The following is a 27,264-nucleotide window of genomic DNA, read 5'->3' on the forward strand; positions in this document are numbered from 1 at the left end:
AATAGATCTCCAGACGCCGAGATGAAATCGAGAGGGAACAAGTGGGGGCACGTGATACCTAAGGCGGATTTAAAATTTTGAACCGGTGATCATAGCATCCGCAAATCATATATAAAGGGTATTCAATGTTCGTTTCGTTTTTGAACGTACAATATACTCCCCCTATCCTTTCTAGTTTACATATAAGTTTTATGTGTAGTCAAAGTATCTCTACTTTGATCAAAAAGGTATCAACATTCAACATTGCCCAATCAATATTGTTAGATTCGTACGTACTCCTAGATTTGTACTCGAGATGGTTTCCAATTTGACTATTGACAAGATTAATAGTACATGGGATGTATAATGTGAAAATTATATCATTGGAAACTCCTTTCACATACGAATTTGACCGTATGCTTTGTGTAAGTTGTATGTCATATATTATTACTCTAACATTTGGTCAAAGTTAGCCTCGAAAAACGCATTAGACCATGTATGCTTTTGTGTAAGTTGCATGTCATATATTATTACTCTAACATTTGGTCAAAGTAGTATAGTGGAAGTGGATCCTCTGACGTAGGTATCCCTGCCTTACCCTCCCTTTCGGTCACTTACTGGCGGAGCCCATGCTTGCTAGGCCCCGCATGTCAGTTACTCAATGGGTTCGGCCACGTCAGGGGATCCTGATCCGTAGTATACTCCCTCTGTTTTTATTTACTCCGCATAAAACGGAGGGAGTGGTGGTATAATAAATGACGCGGCTGGGGGAGGGACGTCGGTTTGCTCTCAACTGCGGTCCCACAAGCGAGCGAAAACGCAAGACGAAGCGCGTTCCATTCGGTGAGCGACGTGGAGGGTCCAGCGTGCCGGGCTGCAATGCGAACGCGACAAGAGCGATGTACAGTCAAAACCGATTGACCGGTCGTCATCGGAACCACTATTCACACCAGAACCTTCGCTGCTCGGCCTACGCCAGCCACTGCCCTAAAACCACACCAAATCTCCAGCCCATTCCCCCACCTTTCGATCCCCTAGCCCGCATCAAGCGTCCCCTAGTTCGCCGGAAAGCCATGGTGCGCCGCAAGATCACTTACTACAAGATGCTGACGCTGGAGCGCCACGCAGAAATCGCGGCGGCGGTCGGTGCCACAGACCTCCGTTCCCAAGCTCGCTTTGCGGCGGGCCAATCCCCGAGTTCTCTGGAGCCAAGCTACGAGGAGGAGGAAGCCGATCAAATGTTCATGGCGGAGGTCGCGGCGCAGAAGGCCCCCAATGGGTATGAGACGATGGACGTCGACTTCGTGCCGGCGTTCGAGTCCCCCATGGTGCAGGCGGACCAGCGGTTCAACATGGCGATACTAAAGGAGGACCGGGAGGCAGAGGCTCAACTCGACACGGAGCGCGCGCATGCCACTGCCATCGAGGCTCTCCTGCAGGCGGAACCGGATGTCATGGATGTGAACCGGGCGGCGGAGGCTCAACTTGAGGCGGAGCGCGCGGATGCCGCTGCCATCGAGGCCCTCCTGCAGGCGGAACCGGACGTCCTGGACTTGAACCGGGCGGCAGAGGCTCGACTCGACGCAAAGCGCGCGGATGCCGCTCTCATCGACGCCCTCCTGCAGGCGGAACCGGACGTCCTGGACTTGAACCGGGCGGCGGAGGCTCGACTCGACACGGAGCGCGCGGATGCCGCTGCCATCGAGGCCCTCCTGCAGGCGGAACCGGACGTCCTCGACTTGAACCGGGCTGTGCTCTCGTCCGTGCAGAGCGCCCGCACGCTCCGCTTGAATGAGTAGCTGGAGGCCGAGGACAACCACGGTGCGGAGACACACGTCGGCAGCGACGGCTGGTTCGCGCCGGCAGCCAAAGACGACGAGGCCGTCTCTTTCCGCGAGCAGTGATAGTTTTTCTTTATGTTGTTGTTTTTATGGATCTTTTGTTGTGTAAAAACATATATTTGTTATGCAAGTCACCTGACTTGGGTCAGTCTACCATTTCAGGCGGTTGGATGAATATCCTACGTCTCCTAACCCTTCTTTCCTTCTTCCTCACCTCTTCTTCTTCCCCAACAGACCACCGCACGGGCCGTACGGATACTCCCCAACATGCGGTTGGATAAACATACTCTATGAACGAAAATTATGTGTCAGCGATAGGATGGATGAGTTTGGTTTGTTCACATGCGACAGCACGTGTCAGTGAGGGTGCATTCCCTTGGTTGGGTTTGCGGCATGCAGGAGCGACTGTGTGAGGGTGCGATGCGACCGCGGCGTGCAGGAGCGACCGTGTGAGGGTGCGGTGCGACCGCGACAGCCGTGCGCAAGTGTACCTCCTCATTTTGAAAACTTTAGGCAAGCTTGGCAAAAATGTGTGGCGAAGTTTGGCAATGCAAGGCCTAGACCCAAACAGGATAAGTACGTACGTACTAGGAGTACTAGTGTTAAAAAAGAAAGGCGGGGTTTTCCTTCGCGGGATTTAATCGATATAAATCCTCGTTTCACGTGTCAATTAATGCGTATTTTTTTCTCCAAAGACCAAAGAGCTAACCATCTCACTCCTCATCGCTTGATTAATGCAGCGCCATGCAAACCAACCTTCTCACTTCCGCATGCATGCAGGGGATATTAATGTCCTTGGTTGCTAACCCCATCAATTTTGCCTCGACTAGTGTTAGCGGCCCTTTGCAAATTGTAATTTTGATATACTGGCCTTGTGTACAAAAAAATGGAGGTAGTAACTATATTTGACTTCCTTCCCCATTGCGGTGACGTCGACGAAATTTTTTTTTTGGTGGTTTGGCGAAGTGTGTTCGACGAAGAACACCATTGAGGGAGACCACGGTAAGTTGTTTGCAAGTGCCGCCTGCAAGCCGAGACAACCGCCTTATTTGCATCCAGGAAGTCCTTTACTAGTACTACTAGGAGTACTAGTGTGGTGAGATGGTTTCTCGAAGAAGACGATGGAGAAGCGGAGTCAGAGAAGAGTGAAATGATGGTTGCTTCGTCCGTGCTTTTGTGATTTGATGCCTCACTGCTTTGTGATTTGTGATAGAAGGGACAGGGGAGTAGACTCTGTGCTCTATACTGTACTACATGCGTCCAAGCATGGGAGAAAGAGGAGAGACATTGCATTTTTCTATTCCTTCAATCAATCAATCAGGGAGCTTTGGTTCCATCTTTTTGGCTTTGGCAACACCGTCCACAATGGTTCTCACGATGCCAAAAGCTATTTTCACATTTGGCTACACATTGTGGATGCCCTTAACCGTACCACTTGGTTTTGCTCCTGTGTGCTATCTATACAAATCACAATTATATTGATCTAAAAAATTATAGAATCAAGATTAGTAAAAAGGAGGTGATTTTGCCGCGCGGATGGCGGGGGAGGTTTCTTATTTGAGCAATGCTACATCCACGTAATGGTTTACGTAAAGTTACAAACTGATGTGATGTGGGACTATTTGATTGGATTAAAGGAGAGGATTAGGCCCACCCCACCTGAAAATCAGGGGGGCATATATAGATTAGATGGAAAGTATACGTAGCAGCTACGTAACCCTTTGTAAGTCTAGGATTAGGCTTCTTATTTTCGGAGGACGTTGTCCTGGCGGTTTGCTAACATGCGGTCCCACGTGTCAGTGCTTTACCAAGCCGATCCGCGTCTCACATGAGGCAGAACAACGGCAGAAGCAACACGTGGTTAAGTTGAAGAAGATGAGGGAGAAGCGGATTCAGCAACGAGTGAAATGATGGTTGCTTCATCCCTCCAACTTAACTGCGGGAAAGGTGCAGCTTGTGATTTGACGCCTCATTGCTCATTACTACGCCGGCGCCATGACTGGGGTGCTTCACCCCGGTTGCTCTGCACTGTATTCCGGTATGGCACGTGGACCCGGTAGCTTGATGTCCCACATGTCGGCGAAAGGGACTAGAAGATTTATGAAAGCGAGCGCTCCACTCTTACGACGGAGGAGTAGACGACACGACGGCCCAGTGAACCGTCACTTGTAGTACTGTATAGTACTATAGTTTTGCTGTTTCGCACGATCCATCAATACAAACCCGATTAAACAGGAAAGGGCGGGATTTTTCCCGCGCGGTAGATGATACTGGCCATACATTTCAAAGGCAATTTTAATGTATGCAAACTGAATAATTATAAGTAACAATATGATATCTAGTAAAACTAAAAACACATATGATTTATTGTGTTAGAGTGTAGTAGAAGTGCTGTATTGCATAGTTGTTAGATGTAACATGCGAGAACGTGTAGAGATGTAGTTTTGGAGGGCCTACAGAGAGAAAAGCGTAATGCGGTCACCGAACTTCAGAATAAGCTGATTACGGTCACTATATACGTTTTGCGGTGATTATACGGTCACTTGCTCACAGTTCAGCATCGGATTGCACTCTGTTGACCGGCCAAATAGTCTGCGTGGCGCCATGTTGACTAGTTAAATTGACCACGTTCCTTGTGGGTCCCACCTATCAGTTCGCATAGGCAAAAGGTCAGATAAACACAAATTTACGCAGGCGCGACAAGGCTCCAACCCGTGCGCGGGAATCACCTGGTTGTGTATGTGTCTGTCAGGGCCTGATGTGTGCGCATGCATGTGTAGGTTGAGCACTTGAGCGTGAGAGTGTGTGTTGGTCGTGTGGTGTACTGGTGTGTGCATGCATGCGTGCGTGTGTGCGTGTGAGTTTTGTGTGCGTGCGTGTGAGTGTTGCGTGCGTGCGTGGCTGCATGTGTACGTGTGAGTGTTGCGTGCGTGCGTAGGTGCATGTGTTTGTGTAAGTGTTGCGTGGATGCAGTTCGTGTGCATGCGTGCATGTGTGTATAATCACCACACCAGCTCCTGTGTGTTAAAACACACGGCTCAGCATACCAATACAAGGCCACCTTGTCCGCTGTGCCCGCGGTCATGACTTCGAACCACCGTCCAAATATATTTTTGTCGTTTGTTTTCATTCTTACTAGCAAGATGCCCGTGCATTGCACGTAACATCAAGATGCATTTGTATGACTTGTTTATCTTGTGAGAGAAAAGGATGAACGAGGGAAGGCCTTATTTGCAAATGTGGAGAGGTGTGTGGGTACCTTTTTGCAAAATTGCCATAGTTTCTTTCCTATCCGTCAGATATAAATCGGACGGCCTATATTGCAGGATGGCAGGCACACCATCATCACCAACTCTGTTTTTTATAAGAGTGTATTTTATGTATTTTATAAGAGTGTAGATGTAGAGTAGATACAAGTCGACAGGTGGGAACGATGGTAGTGAGATAATGTGATGCAACACTAGAGGTGCCACGTGGAGCGTTTAACTGGTCAACTAGTCATGTCATGAGCAAATACAGAGTTGTACGGTGAGCCCGTGACTGTATAATAACCACTAAACGTAAATGGTGACCGTAATGAGTGGATTCTGAAGTCCAATGTATGTATCGTGCTTTCGCTTCAAATACAATGATCGTCATTGCATATATCGCGAGAGAAAGATGAAACATGCGTGAATTTTCTGGGGGCTTACTTTTAGAGGACCTGGAGATAGTTTTGTGTGCATACGTGAAAGGGGCGTACAGGGGGGGTATGCGATGGAGAGAGAGATGCTCTTCGTTTCTCTTTATTATGACTAACTTTGTATATAGTATAAAAATATACAAATTCGCAGTGCGGAATAAATATCATTGTGGGCACCATGCAATGCAAATTAGCGTTCGTACTCCTCCTTATAACTTTGTAATGTTGTTATTCAAAAGGAATGTTGTATGCGAAATAAACGTGAAGAGAGAGCTTTTTAGATCAATGGGGTACGTGATGTAACATGTGTGAATGTGTAGTTGATGCATTTGGCGGGGCCTAGAGAGGTATGTGTGTGTATTACGTATTCGAGAGAGGCATGGATAGAGGGGCCGACAGGGGGGCGTGGGAGAGATAGCATGAGAAATGAGAGTGGTCTAGAGAGAGAGAGACGAATATGACGTCACGACAAGAGATTCCATTCCCTTGAGTGTGTATATGCAAGGGGGGAGGGAATAGAGGCACCAGGAGAAATTTTCTGTGTGTGTGGTGTTTGTGTTGGTATATGTGGGTGTGGGAAGATAATGAGACATGGGGGCAGAGGGTGTGTCACCGCGTGAGGTCTGATGGTTGAGGTGAGGCCCTTCGTTTGGTTCCGACCTGCGCCACATTGGCCGGCCCGTGACGCATTTAGGAAGACCCATGGATGACTAGTCGTACAAGAAAAAGATAGCAGAATTGTGAAGGACTGTATGTCCACTGACAAAGCCGGCTAGGATTTGTAACCCTAGGTTCTCGGACTAAGGTAACCCCTTTATCTCTGATATTACTATTCATCCAACCTAACTTTAAGGGGCATCCTACAGAATGCTCTGCTAGAATCATACTCGTCGATTAGGAAGAGAGGTGTGAGACAATGCGTGAGAGACAGGCGTAAAGATAATGTGCGTACATGAGACACGTAGGCAGGTCCATGTATATAGAAAGGGTCGATGAGGATTGTGCATGTGTATGTTTGCGAGAGGAAGAGTGCTTGCGATAAAGGTTAGTGAAAACAGTTGTAAATGGTTACGAGAGGGAGGGAGGGTTATATCTAGAGCATGTGTGCGAGAAAGACACCTCGGGAGAGAGTGTGTGAGCATGTGTGAGAGACTACCGATGGAGAGTGAAACTACACGTAAAAGACTGCTCTACACATTGATTAAAGATATAAATTGTATCCAAATATTAGGATGGGATCATGATATTTGCAATTCGCGTAAGGAGCGGTCATTGATCCATCAGACATCTAGATTCTATCTAATTTGAGCATGTCTATGTTATTCTTCGACATAATTGATCCACATAGTTAGTATTTTGAACTCCAGACAATGCATCGCTTTAGCAATCGAATATAAACGTGAGTATAGTTCATGTTGTGTGTGTAAAGCACATTATACATACGAAAGTTACACAATGGACATTATAAATAGCTACCTATGAACTAGCATACATTTGAATTCAACTTAAGGTGGTTTGAAAAAATCGAATTCAACATGAAGTCCATTCAATTATTTGAATTTGATATCATGGCATTTGTAAACCATACCTAAATTATGGGGGCACCAATCTTTGCTCTGATTTTGTACATAATAGCATATGTGGTCGTGTACAAAATAGATTCAAATTTAGCTCCTCCATTCCAAAATAATCGTAGTTATAGGATTTTCAAGTGTCAAAATTTCAAAAAGAAGCGGATAATTTAATGAGGTTTTCAAACATACAAGGTCAAATATAACGTTGTCTATTTAGGTCAATCCTCATAGTTCAAGAGTACTCTAAACGTGAATGCTTGTGTTTCAAAATTTCGAACGAAGCGCCAAAAGAGCCTCTACTCGCCCGAAACCGCGTGAGACCAATGTTTGGTACTACAAGGAAATTACTTTTCTAATAACTCCGACCCGTGAAACCTACCGGCCCGACGTCCAAAGGTCTAAACCAGGGTAGGTTTGTAGCTTCATCTAGACGCCACGCAACCGCATACGAAAAACATTCATACACAATGGCCGCCTAAGCACACATGCGCGCGGCCCAAATCGCTCCCGCCCACTATTTGGGACACCTGGGATTACCATCCTACCCCCGACCCGCAGTAGGTCCGAAATTTAAGAGGGGGGCAAAGTTTGTACTTTCCCCAAATTTCAAACAAGCGCGTCCCATCTCCTGTTCAAAAAAGCCAAAAACAAGCGCGTCCCAGACCGAAACATGGTTCCCACCCCCACCCGTCTGATTCCCCATTCGTACTCCGTGGGCGCCAAAACTGCCTCTACACCAGCCGCGAAACCCCGGCGTCCTCCGTCCGCCACCCCATCCCACCCATCAACCGCCGCCCTCCTCCATCACGCCGGAGCCGATACCCCGACGTCGTCGTCCACCACAACCTCAACCACAACGCCCTCCACGGCTAGTAGTTGAAGCCGAGGCCGAGCTGTCCGTACCCGAGCCAGTTCAACCACACTGTCCTGCGCCTCACCGCTGCCGCTCCAACTTCGCCACCCTCCACCGCATCGGAGTTGTTCCTGCTACGCCGTCCTTCGCCGCCTCGGATCTGCTTCCCCTCCGCCGACATACGGCCACGGCAACACAGTCAACAATTTGGCCATGGGTTCGTCCAAGCCTGCACCCTCCAGAACATCGATTTCCCCGGTAAAAAGAAGAAGATCGGCGTGACATGTGGAGGTGACCACACCGACAACCAAAAAAGGTACTCCTCTTCCCTTATTCATGCAAATCTTACGTCTCTGCTTGCACGATATTCATCCCACAGAAGACACTAGTTGACCACTTCTTCTTGATACTAGATATTCCTAGTAACTCGCGATGCACAAGGTTTCTCCTCATATACTATTTCACCTTAGCTAGAGGTCCGTCGCCCCCCCTGAATTTCAATTTCTGGCCAGTTGATTCCCAATTAACGGAAGCATTCCCCGGCATAACAGGTGCTAGTACGCCTATTACGCCGGGGAAGCAGCGCCTTGGTGTTTATCTTAGGGGCGTGTGCGGCCTAGAGCTACTGGCACCCGATCTGGAGGTCGGCCGGGATTAAAGGGATGGCCTGGGGGCGCTGCCAAGCACGGCGGTGGTGTGAGGTCGATGGGAGGGCGGGGCGGCGGAGGCAGGGGTCTGGGCCGGTGGTCGCTGGCGGTTCGAGAAAGATCGTCAACAGTGACTGGCGGGAGGTAGACGAAGGCCATCTGCCCGTTCCTTATAGATCGGACGGTTCATTAAAAAAATCGACTGACCTATTTATTTTCAGTCGACTGTTATCTTAGATATGACCACATGTGGTGGTGTGCTGGAGGAGTACCTGCATTTCCTGTGCTCATATATTACAAAATCATACGGAGTAGAATCTAATTTTGTTTGCCATGCAATGTTGTAGAGCTATCATATGTCTCCTGTCATTTATTTTTTAGCCACCTGCTATCTGCTACTTTTACAGTGCACTAGTTCTGCACACACTTCACCCTTACTCTCACTATTGTGTTTTTATGCAAGGGTATTTCAGACTCTGCTACCATGAGAGAAGCCACAAAGAAAAGAGAGAAGTCGCTCCAGCTTCGTGTGCGGTTAGGCAAGACACGTTACAGCGCTATAAAGGGTGCAGTGTCAACAGATGGAGACGGTAAACGTAGCTCTGGAGTTGATGACCTCGCTCGCAATGAACCACCATCCCAGGTGCTTGCTTTAACTTCGTGGTGTCATATGTGGTTGCATGTTTCATATGGTGTCTAGCTTGTATTCGAAAGGCCGAAGTCGGTAAGATAAGGAAATATATTTTTTTACATGAACCATCCCGTGAGCACCAGAAGACAAATAGCTAGTCAGGGCACTGGCCAAGCCAGTGACAAGCCCAGCAAAGATAGGCATCACCTGGAAGCCAACTAAAAAGCTGCGATGGTGGCGAAGCGGCCCGCCTCCCACCAGGCTCTCAGGTCCTAGATGATCATGCTCACCACTCCAGCCGGATGTCTAGCTTGTACTGCTTCCAATTTGGTTAAATTGCATCTGCTTAGCTTACACATTATACCTTTGAATATGACATGCCTTTCTGTTTTTGGTACATACTAGTACATTTGTGTATTAACCATGTTCTTACATCAAACTAATGTTCTTGTGTATCCCTCATCAATCACTTATGACGAGGCAGGCAGGCAAGGGGACTACTCCTCATTTAAAGAATGCAGCGTCAGCCTCCCGACATGATTCTCAAGAAACAGAAATGCTAGATGAAGATGGTGAACGTAGCTCTGTAGTTGATTACAACATTTCCCCTACACTAGCATCACAGGTGCTTGCTCTAACTTGGCAGCGTGATATGTGGTTGCATGTTGCATATGGTGTCTAGATTGTAATTCTTCCAATCTGGTTAAACTGCATGTGCTAGTCTGCTTAGCTTATACATTATACTTGTTAATGTGACATGCCTTCCTGTATTTAGTACATAGTACATCTGTCTATTAAGCATGTCCTTACATAAAACTATTGTTTTTTTGTATCCCGCATCAATCAACATGATGAGACACCTTTAGTATATGCAGTGCGATATTAGTTGCATCTTCCATATGATTTATAGCATGCGCTACTTCTAATTTGTTGAAATTCCATTTATGATGGGACGCTTTTAACTTGGCAGAGTCATATTGGTTGCATCTTTCATGTGGTGTCTAGCTTGCATTGCTTCTTATTTGCTGGAATGGTTTCTGCTTAGTTTACACAAACAGTTGTGAACATGCCATGCCGTCCTGTTTTTCATACATATTCCATCATGGTATCATGTGTTTGCCTTACATCAAAGTAGTGATTGTCAGTATCATGCATGAATGAGTTCTGAAGAGAGAATTTTATTGCTTTTTCTTGTCGGTTTTACTTGACAATTCAAAATCAATAAAGCGGAAGGAAGTTAGCAAGGCAGCGGATAAAGGTGCTCCTTCCGAACGGAGGGCCTCTACAGTTTCTACTCCTCCACACCCCCAAGATGATTTCCAAGACAACACATGCATAGACACTCAACAAAGCTGTGTTTATGATGAGCACGTCTCCCCTAGTGCAACATCACCGGTGCTCTCTTTAACTTGGCACTGTTATATGTGGTTACATGTTATGTGTGATGTCTAGCTTGTATTGCTTCTAATTTTGTTGAATTCCATCTGCTTACTTTACACATTATACTTGAATAAGACACGTGTTCCTGTTTCTAGAACATACAATATCTGTCTATCACACCATGTTCTTACATCAAATTACTACTGGTGTGTAACCTGCAACAATCACTTATCATAAGACACGTTTGACTTCGGAGTGTGATATAGGTTACATCTCACATTCTTTTCTAGCTTGTACTACTAATTTGTTGAAATGGCACTTATGACGAGACAGTTTTAACTTGGTAGAGTGATATTCGTTGCATCTTTCATATGGTGTCTAGCTTTCATTGCTTCTAATTTGTTGAAATGCCTTCTCCTTAGTTTACACATCATAAGCTGTGAATATGCAATGCTGTGAATATGCAATGGCACTAATGACGAGAGACCTCTAACATGGTAGTGTGATGTTGTTTGCATCTTGCATATGATTTATTTCTTGTACTGCTTCACATTTGTTTAAACGATTTATGATGAGACACTGTTAACTTGGCAGAGCGATATTTGTAGCATCTTTCATATGGTGTCTACCTTCCATTGCATTGCTTCTAATTTGGTGAAATGTCTTCTTCTTAGTTTACACATCATAGTTCTGGTTATCTCTTCCGTCCTGTTTTTCATACATATTACATCCTCCTATCATGTGGTTGTGTAACATCAAAGTTCAGTTCGTCTGCATCACGCATCAATTTGTTCTGAAGAACTAAATTGTTATTCGTTTTTCTTGTCGGCTTGACTTAACATGGCACAGAGAAAGAGGAAGAAACACAGAATGGCAGGGAATGAGAAGCGGATGAATCCTGCAGATTCTGCTGGTACTGATGGTGCAATAGAAGGTCAAAGTCCAGCGGAAAATTCTACAAACACGACATCCCATGCTACACGAGTTGCAAAAAAAGCCAAACAGAAACAAATAGCTGCCACCAAACAAGCAGAGACAGCCCTAGTTCTTGCAACACCTACCACAGTACTACCAGCTACACGACTTACTCGTGCGTCAACTAAGCTAGCAGCACGTTCCCAAGCTCCCTTGCCACCTGACACTACTTCCCAAGCACTCTTGACACAAGATGAGTTGGCAATATCAGATGAACCTTGTGAGCTTCAACATCAAGAAGGTAGTTGCTGGAGTCAAGTTACAGTTGCATGCTTCTTTATATGTAGTCTCACAGTTTGATGTACACTAACACTTCCTATGTTCGTTGTTGGACTAGCACCTAGGCGCAAGAGGAAACAAACATCAGGGATAATGCTCGATAGGTTAACTAAATCTAGAGGAGGAAGAATGGAGATCCGTTTTGAGGCAGGTTTAAAAAGGCCACGTGATGCTACAGAGTCAGCCAAGTTAGTATCAGAGGCAGCGGTTGCCGTTAGGTGTCATGTACGTATCCTCCCAACATGGATTCAATACAGGAATGACAAAGATGAAACCCAGTTCAACACCTTCCTCGACCATTTATCTGTAAGTATGGTTATGTATGGAAACTAGTAATATCGTCTTGCTCTGTCCCATACTTTCTAGGTTGCTGATAATGAGACTCCCATAATTTTCAACAGATGAGGTTCAAGTTGGATAGCCAAGATGATGCAACCAGACAAGCTTGCACCCATGTTTTCAAGTCTGCTCTGCGATAGTATCGGTATAACTTGAGGAAAACTCACTTTGAAGGCAAGGCTAACAGTGAACTTCCCCAAACATCTCCAGTGGAAAATATATCGGATGAAGACTGGAGGGGCCTTGTTAAACACTGATCTGATCCGAAGTATCAGGTACATTATATATATGTGATCAGATCACATGTTGAAGTCCTATTTACGTATGTGCCACACAAATCTATCTTCTTGTAGGTGAACTGTTCAAAGAACAAGGCCAACCGTACGAAAGTGAAATTCCAACAGATGACAGGATCTCGTAGCTATATTGCACACTGCGAGGCTCTTGTAATTAGCTGCTGTTTCACTCTTTTCGCTGTACCATATTATCAGATCTATATTGACTTGTTCGAAATGCAGAGGAAAGCCCGCAAGGACCAAAAAGTACCTGAACCAAATGTTGTGGAAATCTTCAAGGACTGTCACACCAGCAAGAAGAAGGGCATGACTACACTAGTCAAAGCCGCTGTTGTAAGTCCTTAATCCTCATGCCTTTTAACTACTACTTACTCTGACTTGTGCCTTGAATTGCATGGTTTGCAGCCAATGTCTATTACTCTTTTCAATTTTATACACAATTGTCTTAGCGTATCATTGCACCTTACAAGGTTTAAAAGAGAGGAGCGATGTTCCTTTGATCTTGACCCGTAATCTAGTTCTATGCTGGACTTGCTCACACAACGTTACAATTGCCTGTTTGTCTGTTCTCAGTTGTTTTGTGATATGAATGATGTCATACTATGCTTACCGTATTATAAACTTCGTCTCTTTATCCTTAGCCCTCAATACAATGTGAAGAAATAGACAATACATTAGCGATGGTACATGGTCATATGTTTGGAACCTGGTTTTATTATGTACTTTGCAATAAAATACAACTAATATTTTACATGGGTTCACCAGAATAAGTTCTGTATATAGACCAAAGCTATTTTGTTTGGTTTTGCTGCCTCCTTAATATCTTCTGTTCTGGTACTACTAATGTAAAACCTCAACTTTTCAGCAAGCTATGGAAAAAATGGTGGAACCGCCACCTTCTGAAGGTGGCGAGGCAACTATAACCGCAATGTCAGCTCTTGCTGCAGTGGGTCGGTACCTGTCCACTAACAGTGCCAAAAGCACGTTCCTGCGTAATACTGGGTTGGTTGTTAAGGCAATATCGTCCAAACTGCCTCATGATCAAGATATGCAAGCTCAAAGCAATGTTGTATCTGCGCTCCAGATACAAGTCCATTCCCTAACAGAGACCGTTTGTGAAACAAGGAGAAACATTGCTCAATGTCGTCAAGATATGCATGGTTTTGAAACCAGACTATCAGACATTTGCTATGTTGTTCAGGAGCCTAGGGGAAATGAAGGCGAGGGTTATGGTGCTCCATCGGACAATACAGCATGAAAACGTAACAGTCAGGTCAAATGAACTGAGCTTCTGAACTTCTGGTGGTGCATTTATCTGCTAGACTGTTAAGTTTTATGCCAACCTTCCTTTTGTTATATAGTTGTAATTTGTTTTGGTGATACAAAATTTATTCTTAACGTGCAGCCACCGGCTGAAGAAAACAGCAAGCCATTTTTGTATAGTGTAGGGTGTTCCCTATATTTGCACTGGTGGCGATCTTTGATGCCGAGTGGATGTAATCTGTGCAATCGCCTTAATAGCCTAGAGTTAGTTTCGGCCTTATTTATTTCCTAGTCTTCTTTTTCCCTGGTTTGCTAGTGGCCGCAACTACCATGGGCCATATACGGGCCGTAGGATCCATGGGTCTCCTACGGGCCGTCGATAAATGGGCCTGTAATCGGTGGGCCTCGGGTCGTCGGATAAATGGGTCTACATGGGCCGTAATCGGGCGTAATTGGTATCGGCCCAGCACGGTAACAAGCCGTAACAGGCCGTAGGACAGCAAAGGCTTAATTCTGTCACAGGCATAACGGGTCGTTAATGGGCCAGAATATAGGACGGGCTGGAAACGGCGCAACGGGTTAACAGGCCAGAAACGGGCCGACTCTTGCCATGGGCCGAATTTGGCCCATTAGGGTAACAGGCCAGTAACGGGCCGACTCTTGCCATGGGCCGAATTTGGCCCATTAGGGGAACAGGCCAGTAACGGGCCGACTCTTGCCATGGGCCGAATTTGGCCCATTAGGAGAACAGGACAGTAACGGGCCGGAAGTAATCGAGGGCCGAAAAGGAGCCCAAGAACGTATGGGTCGTCAATAGGCCGAAAGCTAACACGGGCTGGAAACGGCCCATGTAAATCACGGGCCGTTAACGGGTATAAAGAAAATTACTGTTCATTATGGGCTAGAGTCACCGTGGTCCTGTAAAGGGCCGAAAGATACGAAGGCCTCATATGGGTCGAAAGACGTCGTGGGCCATACATGGGACCAAAGTGAAATGGGCTGGTGTTATATTCGACGGCCCACATGACGTTGTTGGGCCCATTTCCTTTAGGGCCTAATGGGTCGTGAGTTAACGGGCCGTAAAATGGGCTATTTGCGAAGAGACCGTTAACAGGCTTTTCATGGGCCAGCCCGTTAACTTTTGACCAAGTCAAACGGGCCGGCTTTGTAAGATAAATGGGCCAGTGGTGGGCCGTGGCACGTGTCGACATATCATAGGCGCCTATCTGACCCACTGACGAGCTGACACGTGTTTCGTCTGGCCAATAAGAATTTTACACGTGGAAATTTCCCATTGGTCGGGGCTGTTAACGGGTTATCGAATCCAAAACCCGACCCGATAGCTTAACGGCGTTCCGTTACGGTGGATGCCACGTGTCGGTCACCCTTGACGAAAGCACTTCTGTGACGCGCGATTTATCGTCATGGAAGTGGACACTTCCGTGATGATAATTTTGGTAATGTCATGGAACACTTCTACGGCAGCACATGTATGACTATCTTGATTCTGTCATAAAATCGTCATGGATGTACATGCATGACAAAAAATGCGACCTACTGTGACAAACACGTATCATCACGGAAGTGTATTTTTTTTGTAGTGTGAGGCCAAACGCATCTATGTGGTAGCTTGAGAGGGGTTGAGTGGGACGAGAGACGCGGGTTTTTTTTACCCAGGTTCGGCCCCTCACGGTGGAGGTAAAAGCTTACATCCTGCTTCATTGATATTGATCATGGTGATCACGATTACAAGGGTGCTCTTTGGCTACCTCTCTCTCGGGAGCTATTGACTTCTGTCTTAACTTGACTTGTCCCTCTTGGGGTGCCCCGCCCCTCCTTATATAAGTTGGAGGGGCGGGTTACATGTGGAGTCCTAGTAGAATTAGGACTATTCTATTACAAGTCGAATCCTAGTCTTACTTCCTTTGTAGGGAATACTCCTTATGTCTTAAGCCGGCCCACCATCATGTGAGTCGGCCTTCCCATGAACCGCCTTATGGGCCGTTGGGTCTTGTTGTCTGTCTTCCCCGCCTGCCGGGTCACTAATGAACTGCAAAGCCTCGGGCGGGTCATCCATGAGTCGCGAGGTCCGGGCGGGTCACCAATGATTCTCCAAGCTCCGGGCGGGTCACCAGTGAGTCACCAAGCTCCAGCCGGGTCATACATCAGGCCGGTTTACACCGCGGGGTATATCCCCGACATTTCACAAAAAATATAAATGAAGAGTCTTGAGCTTTTGCCAATATGTGTCCTTAGCATTTTGAGGGGTCCACATGTGTAGTCCATGCCATGCCATTCATTGAACTTTCTGAAATATTAAACTTGAATGGATATTAGTTCAATGAGCTATATGTTGTTATGAATTACCAAAACCACCCGGGGATTAGTTGCACTTTCAGGGCCTCCAAGATTGTGGAGTTGAACCAAGGATTTTGCAAGGGCAAGGAGATCGCCTACTTCATGAAGATCTACCCGAGTGCTAGTCCTTCGTGGGCGTAAGCCATGATGAAATAGACAAGGTTGCTTCTTCGTGGACCCTTCATGGGCGGAGCCCTCCGTGGACTCTCGCAATCGTTAGTCGTTACCCTCTATGGGTTGAAGTCTCCATCACGTGGACGTATGATAGCACCACCTATCGAAACCACCCAAAAAATCATTGTGTCTTCATTGCGTTTGAAATCTCCAATCCCTCGTTAATGTTTATATGCAAAGTCTTTACTTTCTGCTGCACAACACTTAGACTTGCATGTGCAGGGTGTACTTGACTTGGTAGAATTGCTAAACTTGCCTACAACTAAAATTAGGAAAATGATAAAGTTTTATTTGGTCAAGTAGTCTAATCACCCCTCTCTAGACATACTTTTGATCCTATAGAATCCCAATTGGGACTGCCCCTTGCCTTTAGGTAGTATCCACTCCTGCTCGTGCCTTGTTACTTCCAACGTCAGGCACATCGAGTGCATCATGAGAGATTTCGCGCTCAGAAACCAGGAGAATTGCTCCTTGCACTTGGCCAGCAAGATCTCATCCCCGCCGCAAAACAAATCCATCGCCCTCTTCCAGCTCAGACCTGCTAGCCATCAAATACCAAATTTGCAAATCAAATAATTAAAAACAAACTCGATTATTCGAATCAAAATCACCACAAAACAATCTAAAATGGCCTCCTATCAACAAAACCTAATTTCTAGGGTTAGCCGCCACTAGTACCACCGGCACGAATCCAATCCTAACTAGATGTCGACACTGATTGTAAACTGGAGCAACTCAACGCGCAATAGTTCAATCGGTCAATCGCCCATTCAATCGACTTATAAATGAATCCTAATTGCTAGGGTTTCGATTAGAAACATACCGGTCAACCAACGATCTCCAATGGTTCCTATGTATGGGAGGAAGGGCTGCCCGGTAGCACCACTTCGCTGTGCCATCGGGGCTCAGGCGGACTGTCAGAGTGGGCGGCGGGGCTGCTAGGGGCATGGCGGCGGAGGGGGCTAGGTGGGTGATGCGGCTGCTTGGGCTATTTTAGGCAAAAGAAAGCGATAGCTCACCCAGCTCAGGTCCCACTCGTCATAAGCGGCCACGGCCACGGTTCACCTGACATACACAATCCACTTGTCCAAAGATCTCCGACCCCACACGTCAGTTACTGAGCAGGTAACGGTCAACTACTTTGACCACATGGTAAGGCTCCGTTTGGCCTTTTGTGAGAATGGAGCGCGTAGTGGAGGGCAAAAGTGAGGAAAGTTAGATGCCATGGGCAAAACTGAGCACAACTAAGGAAGGAGTGACGCCGAAATAGAAATCCCTTATAGGAACTAGCGAATTGTTGTTTCATCCCTAAATTCAATAAAGAAGGGTTGATTTCATAAGATTCAACATTAGTAGTTGGTGGCAATATGTGTAGTAATGAGATCATCAATATTAGTACTTAAAAAGTAATAAATTTTGGTACTTTGGGCATAAGTAGACATGATTTGGAAAAGCATGAAAGTAAAGTACAAATAAAAAGTAAGCAAGCAAGATAGATAACATGGAAGTAAAATAATAGAGTAGGACTTATGACTGCAACAAGAACTCCCCTACAACAGTGCAAGAAAAAAGTTTGCTACCTCTAATCTAGGAAATTGTTGGCCCCAAGTGTTGAGCTTTGCAGGCAAGCACAATTTTCCTCAAGGATGACCGTAAATTTCTCTCATCTTTTGCCTACGGGAGTACGGTTAAAAAAATTCACATGTTAGTCACACACCACCGTCTATAAACAAAAAAAAACGCATGAGCTATTGGTAAGTCGTCTGGATTTCAAATTTGTGCAAGTCGATTCTAGGGAGAACACAAGGGCGGCCAAGGCCGAAGCCAAAGCCGGTGTCGGCGAGGCTGAGCCAGGACCTCGCTGAAGATGAGGACAATGCCATGGGTGACAATGAGCAATAACTTCATAGTTGAAGGCGAGGAAGTGGGTTAATAGGTGTGGGTGGGGGTGTAGTGTCTTGCCAAAAAAAAAACTGATCGTCCATGGAGGTTTAGAGGGATGGTTTGGGGGTGACTGCAACACGACGGCGAGATGGATGAGGGTGTGGCGGCGGAGGAGCACGGCCGACCACGGCGACGAACGATTGCACTCCGATCGGTCGATGTAGGTGGGCGGCTCAAAGGAGGAAGAAGGCTCAAGATAGAAGACGACTCAAAACCGTAGAACGAAAATCCCGCAAGAAAAAGCTTCTTCCTCAGATTAAATGAGACATGTCTAGTACAACAATTTTGTATTAGACCAACATCAACTAAGAGCATCTCCAGCCGCGCCCCCAACAGCCCCCCTAGGCCACTTTTTCGCCACCGGCGCCAAAAAAACGCCCCAGTCGCACCCCCAGGACGACGAAAAGCGCCGGTTCGGCCCTTTTTTTCGCCCGACGGCCGCAAGCCGAACCCAACGCACTAGGGGCGATCGAGGGCTCCGGCGCAAGGGAAAAGCGTGGCTGGCCCACACCGTCAGGTGAAAAGTCAAGATTTTCTTCCCCGACTCGCCTCCCACCCCCCGCGCCCTCGGCCGCCACTAGCTATATCCCGGCGCCGCCCGCCGCCCTTCACCGCTAGATAGCCATTCCCCGCCGAAAAAATAGCAGAGGTTCGCCGCGGCAGCCCCTCCAACAGCAGCTGGGCGTTTCCGGCCGCCGTTTCCGGCCGCGGAGGGGCAGTTTAGCGGTGGGTGCACGCCCACTGGGCGCAAGGTGTTCGGCGATTTTCCTGCCTCGGCGATGGACTCGGATGACGAGGAAGCGCTCGCCGCGCTGCTGGAGGAGGAAGCCGAGGCCGACGTCCAGGAAGAAGAGCATCTCATGGTGCTCGCCGCCCTCGCCCAGCTGCTGGCGAGCAATGCCGCGGCGAGGTGGCTCGGCGCCGGGGCGGGTGAAAGCAAAGAACCGGCATCGTCTCGAAGGGTACTGCATGCTCTACTCCCACTACTTCGCCGATGCTCCACTTCACGGCGACAAAACATTTCGGCGCCGTTATCGGATGAGCCGAAAGCTCTTCCTCAGGATTGTGAATTCCATTCGGGAGTTCGACAACTACTTCAAGTGCAAGATGGATTGCATCGGCAAACTTGGATTCACCTCGATCCAGAAGTGCACAACAGTGATTCACTCGACGACTATGGGTGCATGGCCGAGTCCACCAGCATAGAGTGTTTCTACAAGTTCTGTCGGGCAGTGGTGGTAGTGTTTGGACCGCAATACTTGAGAACACCCAATGCGGAAGACACTGCTCGGATCCTAGCACAGAATGCAGCCAGAGGATTTCCTGGGATGCTTGGAAGCATCGACTGCATGCATTGGAAATGGAAGAATTGCCCATTTGCTTGGCAGGGGATGTACAAAGGCGCCAAAGGCGGTTGCAGTGTGGTACTTGAGGCGGTGGCCACACAGGACCTCTGGATTTGGCACTCCTTCTTTGGTATGCCAGGAACTCACAATGACATAACGTGCTGCAGTGCTCTCCTGTCTTTGCCAAGCTTGTTGAAGGTCATTCTCCTCCGGTGAACTTCGAGATCAATGGGCGGCACTACAACAAGGGGTACTACCTAGCTGATGGCATCTATCCGAGATGGTCTACATTTGTGAAGACTATCTCAAACGCTGTGCCAGGAGGCAAAAAGTCCCACTTTGCCAAGGTGCAGGAGGCTTGCCGGAAGGATGTCGAGCGAGCATTTGGTGTGCTCCAATCTTGATTTGCTGTTGTCCGGTACCCTGCTCAGACCTGGTCGAAAGATCAAATGTGGGAGATCATGACTTGTTGTGTCATCTTGCACAACATGATCATCAAGAGCGAGCAAGAAGACCCAGTGTTTGACACTGAACCATACTACAGGCAGGGTCCTCTAGCCGAAGTTGATCACCAGCTACCGGCAACCTGGACTGCCTACCTCAGTATGCGGCAGGAGATCCGAGACCCACAGGTGCATCAACAGCTGCATCATGATCTGGTGGAGCACCTATGGAGGCTCAAGGGCGACGCCGGGCGCGATGTGTGATGAAATATGAGTTTTTATTTGTTGAACTATATAATTTGTATTGAACTATTTGCTGTTGTACTATTTTGTTGAAGTATTTGATTTTTCGGTGATGAAATATGTGATAAAAAAATGTTTATGTTGATAATTGAACGCCGAGCCACGGCGTACCACGTCGAATATTGGCCTATTCTCGCCCATATGGGCCCTTCATACGCCGAAAGGGGGCTGAAAAGTAGGCCAATATCGATGCCTGGGGGCAACCTGGGGCGACGACTGGGCGCAAAACCGCCCCAGCGCCGATTGTGTCGCCGGCTCACCCCCAAAAGGCAATTTTTATGCGTCCTGAGGGACCAACTGGTGGAGATGCTCTAATATGGCGGACGGAATGCATATCTTTCATTCGACTTGCATATTGCGAGGGAAAAAAAGAAGGCACCGCCTCTCATGACCGACTTGAACCAAAACACACCAAAAGGGGTCCGAGACCTCGAGCTAGCTACGGCAAAGGCCGGTTACGCCTCCCATCTTCCCTGACCGGCTGACCCTGTTCTAAAAGGAGAAATCTTCCCCGACCCAAACCCATCTGCTCCGCCGCCGCCGCTCCTCCCCTCCCCTCCCCCCCAGATCGCCCCGTCCTTCTCCCTCCTCCTCCTCCACCACCCCCCCCCCCCCCCCCCCTCTCGTCGGCGACATGAGCGGCCCCGCACCGACCCCGCCGCCGCCCCCTCCCCCGGCGGCGGCGCCCGCTCGCCCCGTGCGCTACGACTTCCTCAACTCCAAGCCGCCCCCCAACTACGTCGCGGGTCTCGGCCGTGGCGCCACCGGCTTCACCACCCGTTCCGATATCGGGCCGGCCCGCGCTGCTCCGGACCTCCCAGATCGCTCCGCCGCCGCGGCTGCTCCCCCCGCTGTCGGGCGCGGCCGCGGGAAGCCCCCCGGCGAGGACGAAGGCGGTGATGAAGGCGGCGACGAGGAGAAGGGATACGACGAGAACCAGAAGTTCGACGAGTTCGAGGGCAACGACGCCGGCCTCTTCTCCAACGCCGACTACGACGATGATGACCGCGAGGCTGATGCCGTCTGGGAGAGCATCGACCAGAGGATGGACCTGCGCCGCAAGGATCGGCGCGAGGCGCGCCTCAAGCAGGAGATTGAGAAGTACCGTGCGTCCAACCCCAAGATCACCGAGCAGTTTGCTGATCTCAAGAGGAAACTGGCAGATGTGTCAGTGCAGGAGTGGGAAAGCATACCTGAAATTGGGGACTACTCGGCTCGCAACAAGAAGAAGCGTTTCGAGAGCTTTGTCCCGGTGCCGGACACTCTGCTTGAGAAGGCCCGGCAGGAGCAGGAGCATGTCACAGCGCTGGACCCCAAGAGCCGTGCGGCCGGTGGCACCGAGACACCGTGGGCGCAAACTCCGGTTACCGACCTGACTGCAGTGGGTGAGGGTCGTGGTACCGTGCTTTCGCTGAAGTTGGACAGGTTATCGGATTCAGTTTCTGGGCTTACTGTTGTTGATCCAAAGGGATACCTTACAGACTTGAAAAGCATGAAAATTACTAGCGACGCTGAGATCTCTGACATTAAGAAGGCAAGACTGCTGCTCAGGTCCGTGACGCAGACAAACCCAAAGCATCCTCCAGGTTGGATTGCTGCTGCTAGGCTTGAAGAGGTTGCTGGCAAGCTCCAGTCTGCTCGGCAGCTCATTCAGAGGGGCTGTGAGGAGTGCCCCAAGAACGAGGATGTTTGGTTCGAGGCATGCCGGTTGGCTAGCCCAGACGAGTCAAAGGCAGTAATTGCCAGGGGTGTGAAGGCAATTCCCAACTCTGTGAAGCTGTGGCTGCAGGCTGCAAAACTAGAGACTAGTGATTTGAACAAGAGCAGGGTTTTAAGGAAGGGATTGGAGCACATTCCTGATTCAGTTAGGCTGTGGAAGGCTGTTGTGGAGCTGGCGAACGAGGAGGATGCACGGATGTTGCTTCACAGGGCTGTGGAGTGCTGCCCACTTCATGTTGAGCTGTGGCTTGCCCTAGCAAGGCTCGAGACATATGACCAGGCAAAGAAGGTACTTAACAAGGCCAGGGAGAAGCTCAACAAGGAACCTGCCATATGGATTACAGCTGCAAAGCTGGAGGAGGCTAATGGGAACACCCAATCCGTAAGCAAGGTGATTGAGAGAGGTATAAGATCTTTGCAGAGAGAAGGGTTAGATATTGATAGGGAGGCGTGGCTAAAGGAAGCCGAAGCTGCAGAGCGTGCTGGATCTGTGCTTACTTGCCAGGCTATTGTCAAGAGCACTATTGGAGTTGGGGTTGATGATGAGGACCGGAAGCGAACATGGGTTGCTGATGCTGAGGAATGCAAGAAACGTGGTTCAATTGAGACAGCTCGGGCCATCTATGCACATGCTCTTAGTGTGTTTGTTGCCAAAAAGAGTATATGGCTTAAAGCGGCGCAGCTTGAGAAGAGCCATGGGACAAGAGAATCTCTTGAAGCCATTCTCAGAAAGGCTGTCACGTACAATCCAAAAGCTGAAGTGTTATGGCTTATGGGTGCAAAGGAGAAATGGCTGGCTGGTGATGTCCCTGCAGCTCGGGCCATCCTTCAGGAAGCTTATGCTGCTATCCCTATTTCAGAGGAGATCTGGTTAGCTGCATTCAAGTTAGAGTTCGAGAACAATGAACCGGAGAGAGCAAGAATGCTTTTGACCAAGGCCAGGGAAAGAGGAGGCACCGAGAGGGTTTGGATGAAATCTTCAATTGTTGAGAGGGAATTAGGAAATGTGAATGAGGAAAGGAGGCTGTTGGAGGAAGGTCTGAAGTTATTCCCCTCATTTTTCAAATTGTGGTTAATGCTTGGACAGATGGAAGACCGGATTGGCCATGTAGGGAAGGCAAAGGAGGTTTATGAGAATGGACTCAAACACTGCCCTGGTTGCATCCATCTTTGGCTCTCGCTAGCTAGTCTAGAGGAGAGGATAAACGGCTTGAGTAAGTCGCGCGCTTTCCTCACCATGGCAAGGAAAAAGAATCCAGCTACACCTGAACTATGGCTTGCAGCAATTCGAGCTGAATTGAGGCACGGGAACAAAAAGGAAGCTGATTCTCTACTAGCCAAGGCATTACAAGAGTGTCCAACAAGTGGCATTTTGTGGGCTGCAGCTATTGAGATGGTGCCACGTCCCCAACGCAAATCAAAGAGCTCAGATGCTATAAAGCGATGTGATCATGATCCACATGTCATTGCAGCTGTCGCCAAACTTTTCTGGCATGACAGGAAGGTTGATAAAGCAAGGAGTTGGTTGAACAGAGCTGTTACTCTTGCTCCTGACATTGGGGATTTTTGGGCATTGTACTACAAATTTGAACTCCAGCACGGAAATGCGGACACACAAAGGGATGTTCTGAAACGATGCATTGCAGCTGAACCAAAACATGGCGAGAGATGGCAAGCTATAAGCAAGGCTGTTGAGAACTCACATCAGCCAGTTGATGCCATCCTGAGGAAAGTCGTTCTGGCTCTTGGTGCAGAAGAAAATCCCAATGCTGCAGAACCTTAGTCCTTACTGTTTCGTTAAGGTATTTTTCTGTTCAAATAAATATAAATTTGCCTCAATGTATTCTCATGCTCTGAAGGATCTGATGCATAATGTAGCTACTTCTTATTGTGTGTCTATTCACTATTATTCAGCTATAAATTGTACTTGAGATGAAATATATTTTTAGCACTTTATAAGGTTTGAGTTGCAAGTATGCATACCTCTTAACTAGAAGTAGAACGCACCTTGTTGTGCCGTTTTCTTTGTGGCGTCTCTTTGTTGGCTGTCCGCTTGGTGGATCCTTTTTTTTCTTCTGTTGTTTACTTCATGCGTGGTGTACTGCTGTATTACCCCATAAGATGTTAGTGTGCTTTGTTGCACAGTTAAACTGTTAAGATGATACTCCCTCCGTCCCAAAATAAGTGACTTAACTTTGTACTAACTTTATACTTCAGTATAAAGTTAGAGGGTAGTATGTTTTAAGATGTATGCCTCGCATAGTCACATGCTACCATGATCTGTCTGTAGCACTCTTTTTCATCCTAAATATTGGTCATAGATGTACTGGCAACTATCATATCGCAATCTTCTTACTCAGAGTTAGCATTCCAATAAATGATACATAATGCATAATTTTATCTAGTACTCACTCCGTCCGAAAAAGCTTGTCCCAAGCTTGTTTCTCAAATGGATGTATCTAGCACTAACTTGGTGCTAGATACATCTATTTGAGGGACAAGCCTTTTCGGACGGAGGGAGTAGTACAAAAGAGTCCATATCAGTCCTATAGGTACAGAACATTTGTCCAGCCATCACTTTTTGTCCTTTCTGGGATATATCATCTCACAGCCAAGCTTCAGTCAATGCAAACGAAATAGCATTATTGTTATGCAATAGGACACCAAAAATTGAATGAGAAAGAAGCGAGGGTGAAGTAATTTGTTTCACAATGTCTTTTTGTTCAGTGTTCAATAATCTGTTTTTTCTTTTCTTTCGAAAGTGTATGGATAGGGAAGCTCAGTGCATCATAAACTTCCCAGTGAAAGGATTGTGCTCTAGTTGCATGAGGATGAACAATTCCTCTATCTTTGTTTTGATTGGTCCTGGTCCATGAAAATATGGTATAGATTAGTATAAAGTTGTCTAGGTAAACATTTAGCATTTTTAATCATCCGGTGTAGTTAAGTATAGTTTGTGAACATTACAGTTCTGCATAAAAATAGTACACTTCTATATGCAGTTCACCCGTATCCTTGCATCCCCAGGACAACTTCTGAGCAAATAACGCACAACCTTGCAATTTTGATGGATTGCTGAAAAAGCAAGAGAACATTACTCGATCTGTGTGCATGGTAACTGCTATATAATGCTTCAACATATGAATGTATGCCTCACTAAGTCTTCTAATATCCGTGGTATGGTGTTCATGTTATTGGGGATAAATGGCTAATATATGTCAAACTGATCATATATCATGCAAGTGCTGTAGGCTGATAGTTGGGATGCATTTTTGTTGCTACTGGCTTTGGTTCCTGTATGGTGACCGCTCGGAAACCCTCATGAATCTGTAGGAAACTCAACAAGGATTGTATGTAGGTAGTGAATACACAGGATTACCCAATAATTAAAGTTTCCTTTGAAATAATCTGATTCCAACATATATCCTTGCAGTAACTTGAAATAATGCTGATCAATGTACTGAATTGGCATGTCATTCTGCAAAGTGCATACTTAGGGCTAGTTTGGATGCTGCCCTGGGCTGCATGCCTGGGCAAATGTTCTTCCTGGCCTGGGCCTGGAATTTCGTATTTTCGTCGCCTGGTCAGGCAGACTAAACTAGTACTACCTCTGTAAACAAATATAAGCATTTTAAATCACTAGTGATTTACAGAGGCTAAACTAGTACTACCTCTGTAAACAAATATAAGCATTTTAGATCACTAGTGATTTACAGAGGGAGTAGTTGTTTGGATCGTGCCTGCCCTAGATCACTACTCCCTCTGTTCCAAAATAGATGACCCAACTTTGTACTAATTTTGTACTAAAGTTAGTACAAAGTTGGGTCATCTATTTTGGAACGGAGGGAGCACATGACATTAACTTTAGAAGCACATAATTTGTTCACATATACATTATCCTGGAATACTTCTGTTGGCGATTTGCCAGGTATGAATTTTGACCTACTACAAAAATCAAATCTGATATAGGAGGTTAACTGTGATCTTGCTTCCCGCTGGGAGGCGAGCTGGCCGAGTGATTGAGCAGCAGACGGGACAGCGACAGTGAGTTGGTGACTACATGCGGTTGCAGCGGCTCTGTCGCTGGATCATGGAGCTGATTAATTCAGTAAAACTGAATCATAGATCTGCCCCCAACGAATTTGTGTGGAACTGATAATTAATCACCCAACAACACTTGTAGTTTGTGAGCCCGTGTTTTCTCCAACAAAAAATCAAAATAGTGAGCATGGGCATTAATTTGTTGCTTGAACTTGCTCAAGATGAAATATCTTTTTCTGGTCCTTGGTTAAAAAGGACGGATGTTTTCTGGTTGCTGTGATGGAACATGATCTGGATGGGTTCACATGTGACAACACATCTGCAGTTTCTAACTGCAGTACTGCCTCAGAAGCAGATTTAAGGACTGCTATATGCCAAACCTAGTGTTTTTGTTGATGGGAATTTCTATATAATATGCCCATCAGACTCTATAGAATCTAAATGTAGCTCAATATCGACTTTCAACAGCTGGTTGTATTTCCTGCAAGTCTATTGTTTGCCTTGCGTTTTGCTGCCATCTTGCCTTACCTTATACGGCTTCCCTTATGCAGGTCATCCAAATATCGGGCTGAAGAGTTATAGATGACGTCAGGTAACAAACAGATAAATGCTCCGAGTAGTTTATTCATGATGCCCTAAGCCCCCGACTGATGATTGTATCACGCATATCTGGTGTAGACCCCAAAATCATTTATACCAAGCAAGCGGTGTTGATACTCATTTATACGAAGCGAGCAGCTGGTGATCTCAGATGTGCACTGCAAGATTTCTGGGAACTGGGTTCAGCTGGCTTTTGGTGATAGGAGTCGTCATGTGCCGAAAGCGGCTTGTTTTGTAACTCTAAAAGAGTTAATGTAACACATGCTTGTGTTCTGTATTCTGGTATGTTACAAGATTTTAATGTTTGAAATGCATTTATGAAGTGATCTGTTTGTTACCTGACGCATTATATTTGCTCTGACTCTTGTGGTAAAAAATGTATTCTTCTTCTAGTACTCTTATAGCTTGCTCTGAATGATGTAACATTCATTGTCTGTATGCTGGTGGCTTGCCTATTGATGGAGCTCGCACTCGCACGAATGACGTAAACTGCCACTTAAGCAGTTGATCCGCTGGTGTGCTGACTAGTGTTGTTCCCAGTCCTCGTTTTGCATGGGATTCCGTACTAGCCTACCTGGAGTCACCTATAGGTACAGT

General features: G+C 47.0%; 1 protein-coding gene across 2 annotated transcripts; it reads left to right on the forward strand.

Annotated features, from left to right (window-relative positions):
• The first annotated feature begins 20,705 nt into the window (after positions 1 to 20,705).
• LOC109744367 (protein STABILIZED1) lies at positions 20,706 to 27,004 on the forward strand. 2 transcript variants are annotated; one of them, XR_012180851.1, is made up of 3 exons: positions 20,706 to 23,828; positions 26,619 to 26,659; positions 26,746 to 27,004. XR_012180851.1 is itself a non-coding variant. In XM_073495640.1 (2 exons), the coding sequence occupies exon 1, from the start codon at positions 20,942 to 20,944 to the stop codon at positions 23,807 to 23,809; it is 2,868 nt and encodes a 955-aa protein (XP_073351741.1). In that variant the 5' UTR covers positions 20,725 to 20,941; the 3' UTR covers positions 23,810 to 23,828; positions 26,619 to 27,004. The 2 variants fall into 2 exon arrangements, 1 of the variants encoding a protein (XP_073351741.1); XM_073495640.1 differs by having other exon boundaries at positions 20,725 to 23,828; positions 26,619 to 27,004.
• The last annotated feature ends 260 nt before the right edge of the window (positions 27,005 to 27,264 follow it).

The sequence above is a fragment of the Aegilops tauschii genome, chromosome 1 (genome assembly GCF_002575655.3).
Source record: "Aegilops tauschii subsp. strangulata cultivar AL8/78 chromosome 1, Aet v6.0, whole genome shotgun sequence".
Lineage (NCBI taxonomy): Eukaryota > Viridiplantae > Streptophyta > Magnoliopsida > Poales > Poaceae > Aegilops > Aegilops tauschii.

Excerpts from the sequence above, each read along its gene's own strand:
- LOC109744367 (XM_073495640.1), top strand. The coding sequence starts at position 20,942 with ATGAGCGGCCCCGCACCGACCCCGCCGCCGCCCCCTCCCCCGGCGGCG.